At 33.9% G+C, this 6,835-nt stretch overlaps 1 protein-coding gene across 2 annotated transcripts in view; it reads right to left on the reverse strand.

The window, feature by feature from the left end:
• Positions 1 to 6,835, reverse strand: part of srgap1a (SLIT-ROBO Rho GTPase activating protein 1a) — a 203,473-nt gene that overhangs the window by 93,724 nt on the left and 102,914 nt on the right. For both annotated transcript variants that reach the window (XM_056479034.1, XM_056479033.1), the window contains exons 5-6: positions 5,552 to 5,734; positions 2,710 to 2,838 (exon numbers count right to left, since the gene is read on the reverse strand). In XM_056479034.1, coding sequence (XP_056335009.1) covers positions 2,710 to 2,838; positions 5,552 to 5,734 — 312 coding nt within the window. The remainder of the gene's footprint in view (positions 1 to 2,709; positions 2,839 to 5,551; positions 5,735 to 6,835) is intronic.

A 6,835-nucleotide genomic window follows, 5' to 3' on the forward strand; every position in this document is an offset into this window, starting at 1 on the left:
TCCCTGTTGTGAAGTTTACATACACTCTAAAAAAAGGAACATAACCATTTTTAAAAAAATGTCTGATGGTAAATCATACAAAACGTTTACTATTTTAGGTCCGTTAGGATCACCTAAATGATTTACATTTGCTAAATGCCAGAATAAGGAGAGAAAGGAGAGAATTTTTTTTGGGGTAATTTTTTATCAATTTCTAGACAGTCAAAAGTTTACAAACATTTCCTTGGTAATTTTTTAGCTTTGCTTTTAAACTGTATAACTTTGGTCACATGTTTTGGGTATCCTTCCACAAGCTTCTCATAATAGTTTGCAGGAATTTTGACCCACTCCTCCTGACAGAACTGGTGTAAATGAGTCAGATTTGTAGGTTTGTTGCTCGCACAAGCTTTTTCAACTCTGCCCACAAATTTTTATAGGATTGAGTTCAGGGCTTTGTGATGGCCACTCCAAAACATTCACTTTGTTGTCCTTAGAGCACATTTGAACTAATTTGGCAGTATGCTTTGAGTCATGGTCCGTTTGAAAGACCCATTTGTAGCCAAGTTTTAATTTCCTGGCTGATGTCTTGAGATGTTGCTTCAGTATTTCTACATAATGTTCTTTCTTCATAAAGCCATCTATGCTGTGAAGTGGACCAGTCCCTCCTGCAGCAAAACAGCTCCACAACATGATGCTGCCGCCCCCATACTTCACAGTTGGGATGGTGTTCCTAGGCTTGTAAACTTTACCTTTTGTCCTCCAAATGTAACACTGGTCATTATGGCCAAACTGTTCAATCTTAGTTCCATCAGACCACAGGACATGTCTCCAAAAATTTGTCTTTTTCCCAGTGTAATTTTGCAAATTGTAATCTGGCTTTTTTGTTGTTGTTGATTCTGGCTTGTTGATTTTTCCCTGTTGTCACACAAGGAAGCAGTGAGTTTGAGGTTTTCCTTAAATACTATTCTACAGTTGTGCCTCCAATTAACTCAAATGTTGTCAATTAGCCAATCAGAATCCTCTAAAACCTTGACACCATCATCTGACCTTTTTCAGAGGCATAATAATCTTATTGAATGTAAACTTTTGACTTTCAAGAAAAGTTCTCAAAAATTTCTCTTATTATTCTGCTATTAAGCATAACAGAAACCAATTTGATAATCCAATCTTACCTAAAAGAGAAAAAGTTTAGTCACATTAACATCTGACTTTTTTAATGGTAATGTGCCTTTTTATACAGTGTATGTAAACTTCTGGTTTCAACTGGATGTGGAAAGTTTTCATGACGCGCTTATAAATATGAAAAAATGTACACATTTAATAGTGAATGAGACCCAATAATTTTTGCTTGTCTAGAAAATGCTTCTTGATTTAAGAATTTTTAGATACTTAAAACAGAAACAAGATAAAGGGCCCTATCATACACCCGGCGCAATGCGGCGCAAGGCACCATTTTGCACCATGCACGTTAGTTGTGCGTCTCGCTTACACATTGCTTAATACACACAGGATGTACAGCATTACGCAAATATCTTTACAAATGAAAAAGAATTAAGGGATTAAAATATTACAAAAATTATTATTTGCTAGAGTACATAAATATAAAAAACATATTTTCATGCCTTCTTCATATCGGGGGGCTTTTTCAGTTTATTCCTGACAATTTGCTTTTGTATAATGTTATTTAGCAGTAAATATTATTAGCAGTATTATTCATTATATGCATATTTGTATTTGTTTTATTAAAAACAAGTTTAGATTTGCCCACCTGTCAGGTTTTAGACCATGTGGGGCACAGCATGTGTATTAGGATATAACTCAGTTTTTTGACCACACTTCGTTAATATTGCTCATGTATTTATTTGCTGGAAATTAGAACTGAATTTAGAAATAGTTTTGAAACAAATCTTTACTTAACAAACGAAATTAATTATGTATAGGCTAATGGATATCTGTGCGTACAACACCTTTCCCTATCCACGAGAGTGAAAGCGAAAGTAAAAAATGAGGAGGCTCATCTCTCATTCTCGCGCTGTAGATGCTCTGTTTAACTGTTTTCTCTCTAGTGAAGTGTTTAGTGTTCCACTTACAAAGTCCGCCATGTAAATAGCAAATGCGCTATGGCGCGACGCAACTGACTCTTAAAGGGAATGGGAGATGAGACTCTGATTGGTTTATTCTCAAAACACACCTATAACTCATTAAGAGAATAAGCTCAACCCTGTTAGACCATGAGCCACAGCGCAAAGCAGATTTTTCCGTCCTTAAAATAGCAAAAGTGGATTCTGACATGCCCTTAATGCGGTTGCGCCCTGCCTTTTGGACTTTGCACATGGATCATCAAAATAGAGCCCAAAAACTCTTAAGTATTAAAACCACCTCTTGCTGTGTGGTTGTTAGGAGACACAAAAATATATTAAGTTGAAGAAAAGTGTATTTTTTCAAGCATCTCACTCCTGTCAGGTGCACCTGCGTTAAAGTCTCAAGAGCTTAAATCTGAATGCGTTGTTGACAGATCTCTCACTGAGGAGTCTATGCATTTCTCTGATCAAAGCCCATGCAGACTAAGATTTCAATAAAACAGTGAAAACGGCAACAGTCTTTGTCATATTTAGCTGTCCCAGCAGACCCCAGGTCAGTTTGAAACTCTATATATAACTGCCCTACTTGTCACACACAAAGTTTCTTCACGAAAACAAGAAAGTCTCCTTTTCTTTTCCAGGTACTTACGTCTATTAAATCAGACAAGTCGTGGATGTAATACTTGAAGATTGAAGCATTAGTGGCTTCCAGCGTCAGCAGGTATTCATTCCGAGCTTTGATCGACTTCAGCTTGTTCTCCGAATACTTCGCCTGCCTCTGATGAGAGAGACAGGAAGTAAAAATAAAATGTGAGAATATATAAAACATGCTTTTAACTCTGCATGCAGTCTGTTTCTACAACATTTCAGGAGTAAATGCTTTAAAAAATAAGCTAATGAGGACAAATAGGCATATAAACTGCAAAAATATAAATCTTTATATGGATTATGTAAACACATGTATGAGGTTACTAATTTCCTGCTTCAGCGAGGATATTAGTAACATTCAGAGGCACTTAACTCGACTGACTGACCGACAGACAGTGACTCAGACTAGCTTCCATATTTTATGCGGCACACAACGTCTCGTTCCAGGAAACATCAATAGAAAACACAATCCCACAGCTGTTAAATCATTTGTCATGGGTTTTAAGAGAAAACAGAAACATTACAGTGTATAAAAGGTGTGGCATTCATGCAAAATCAGGGTCGACTTTTTTTATGAAAAACATTCGAAACGTTAAAACAGAGGTAAGTTTAATAATAATAATAATAACAATCAAAAATGTAAATGTTTCAATAAATAATATTTGGATTTTTTTGGTGTTTTATATTTCTGTTTTTTTTTGCGCATCATTTATTTTTGTCTTTTGGTGGTTGTTATGGGTTTTGTGGGTTTTGGTTGTTGGAGTTATTTTGGGTTTTGAGGCCTTTGGGGTTGTTTTGGCTTTTAGGATTGTTTGGGTTGTTTGGGGTTTTGGATTTTTGGGGTTGTTCTGGGTTTTTAGGGTTATTTTGTTTTTGAGTTCTGGGAGTTGTTATGGATTTAGAATTTTTGGGGTTGTTTTGGGTTTTTTGGGTTGATTTGGATTTTTGGGGTTGTATTGTGGTTTTTTTTTTTTTTTTTTAGTTTTTTTTAGGGTTGTTTAGTTTTTGGCTTTTCGGTTATTGGGGTTGTTTTGGCTTTAAGGTGTTTTGGTTGTTGGAGTTGTTTTGGGTGTTGTTTTGGTTTTTGGGGCATTGTTTTGGTTAGAATTGTTTTGGGTTTTGGGGGTTGTTTTTGGATTTTAATTTTGCGTGTTTGCTAGGGCAGTGACAAATTGAAGTCTTGATTACATTCTTGTCCCTATATGGTGAAGTGAAAACTGATCATTTAAAATAGGAATGAGCCAATTAGTTTTTTTGCTCTTGAGTCCGAGTCATTTAATTTTGAGTATCTGTTGATATCGAAACCCAATCCAATACTTCTTCAATACATAAAAAAAGAATAAAGAAAAGCGAAGATACAGATCCAGGATGTTTTTTTTTTTTTTGATTTACCTTATTTTAACATTCAACAACTCTGTTTACAAACAGAGCACTTCTGTGAGGTAGCTTGAACAATCAACTAATAAATAACATCAATTCTTTACTTTTGGACTTTAGTGCAACAGTAAATATAAAAAAAATCTACTATAAAAACAAATAGCACATCAGCTTAAAATACCCAGCAGGCAACCCCAAGTTTACATATCTCACAGTTTGCTATGGCAATGTTGTCATCATCAGCTTTTTAATACCTCCAGGCCACAAACATACTTGTTTTGGTTTTTGGGGTGTTGTTTTGGTTGGAGTTGTTTTGGGGGTTGTTTTGGATTTTAGGGTTGTTTGGGGTTCTGGATTTTTTGGGTTGATTTGTTTTGGGTTTTTGGGTTGTTGGCGTTGTTTTGGGCTTTTTGGTTGTTAGAGTTGTTTTGGGTTTTGGCCGTTGTTTTGGTTTTGGGGGTTGTTTTGGGTGTTTTTTTTGGGGGGGGGGGGGTGATGATATGTTTTGGGTTTTTGGGGTTGTTTTGTTTTGGGGTTGTTGGGGTTGATTTGTTTTGGGTTTTGCGGTTTGTTTTGAGGTTTTTGTTAAATTTAATTTCATATTTTGTTTCTTTCATTTCTTTTCATTTGTTCCATTTCGCTCTCTTCTATTCCGTTCCATTAACGTAAAGGTACAGTAAATCATTAGTAACATTAGTAAATGTATTTACAAAATGTAAACATTTTCTAATCTCTTACTTGTTATTGTTTTACTATTTAACATAATATTATAACTGATGTATATACAGTTGAAGTCAGAATTATTAGCCCTCCTGAATTATTAGCCCCCCTGTATATTTAAATTGTTTTAACAATTTCTGTTTAACGGAGAGAACATTTTTTAAAAAGTGCTTTTATTCTAGCCTAAATAAAACAAATAAGACTTTCTCCAGGATAAAAAAATATTATTGAAAATACTGTGACAAAATTCTTTACTCTGTATATTCTTTACTCTTTACTCTGTAAACATAATTTGGGAAATAATTAAAAAAGAAAAAATTATATTAATAATTTAATGATTTGTATATTTTAATAATCAACTAATAAATATATATATATATATATATATATATATATATATATATATATATATATATATATATATATATATATATATATATATATATATATATATATATATAAACCTTTAATGGATAGATTATTGCAGAGAATTGATAGGAAATAGTTGAGAGCAGAGGGAGGGGAAGGGTCGGTAAAGAACCTTGAGCTGGGAATCGAACTCGGGTCACCGTGAGCACCATGGCGCTATATGTCAGCGCACTCTAACACTAGGCTATTGGTGCCGACATCAACTAATAATTTTAATAATCAACTGTATATATAAACCCACTGTGCCTGACACTCTTTGTACCAGTGAATGGTTTACTTGCTAGTTACAAACATACGTAAGATAATTTCCAACAAACCTTCTCCTTCATCTTCTCGATCTTCTTGACGGAACTGCGTCTCTGGTGTCTGTCCTCCAGCCGGATGTGGAAAACTGGATCTCCAACACGGCTGATCTGCTTCTCCTCCTGCTTCTCAGCCTCCTTCAGTTTACTCTCAGCACTGATGCTCTCCGTATGATACATATGATAGGTCTTCATCACCTGCGGGACACAGGGATCAGAAAGTTCAACACTCAGCTGCTCATCTCACACAAAACACTTTCATCTTTCCACTAAACACAAAAACAGCAGGTTGCTGTTTGTAAACAAAAAAAAAATACAAATGGAAAAAAAAAATCTACATATAACATGCAGAAATTTCTTTATGCAGTACATAATCATTTGCATTTAAACAGCTAAATATTCATATATATAAATTATGATATATTGAGATATATTTTTATATTTGGCTTATACATACTAATAAATACATATATACAGAGTCAAGCCCGAAATTATTAATTCCCCAAGGATATGAATCATTTTGGACTTGACTCGAAATACTTGACATATCTACATATATCTGTATCTGTATCTCTATCTATCTATCTATCTATCTATCTATCTATCTATCTATCTATCTATCTATCTATCTATCTATCTATCTATCTATCTATCTATATATATATATATATATATATATATATATATATATATATATATATATATACACACACACACACACACACACACACACACACACACACACATATATATATATACGAATTATGAAGTATGAGATATGAATGTGCATAATAATGGTAAATGCTGCTTCAGACATTTGAGTCTTTTTTTTTTTCATTTGAGTCATTGTTTCATATTGAGTCATTGTTTTGGTTGGGTGGTTATTAGTCATGTACAGATGAATTTAAAAACAGGCATTAGGATGTGAATCAGAGTGTATGAGACTGTACTAACAAACTGACTATGCCTACCATGTCAAACTCTTCACAATGAGCAAGAGCTTAATTGACACTAAAAGCTTTGTCACGTTGTAATTGATGTAACATCAGCACGCCATTATTGAAGCAGTCAATATAAATGAAACGTCAGTTTCTGTAAATATAAAATATTTGAAATATAGAGCAATATTACGACTTATTGTTTGTCATTTTATTAAGATTATGTAACCTGTTTGCTAGGGCAGTGCTAAATCGAAGACTTGATTACATTCTTGTCCGTATATGGTGAAGTGAAAACTGATCATTTAAAATAGTAATGAATTCTCCCAAAATACCTCCAATAAATAGTAAACTATTTGAT

Source organism: Danio aesculapii, chromosome 18 (assembly GCF_903798145.1).
Source record: "Danio aesculapii chromosome 18, fDanAes4.1, whole genome shotgun sequence".
In the NCBI taxonomy this organism is placed as follows: domain Eukaryota; kingdom Metazoa; phylum Chordata; class Actinopteri; order Cypriniformes; family Danionidae; genus Danio; species Danio aesculapii.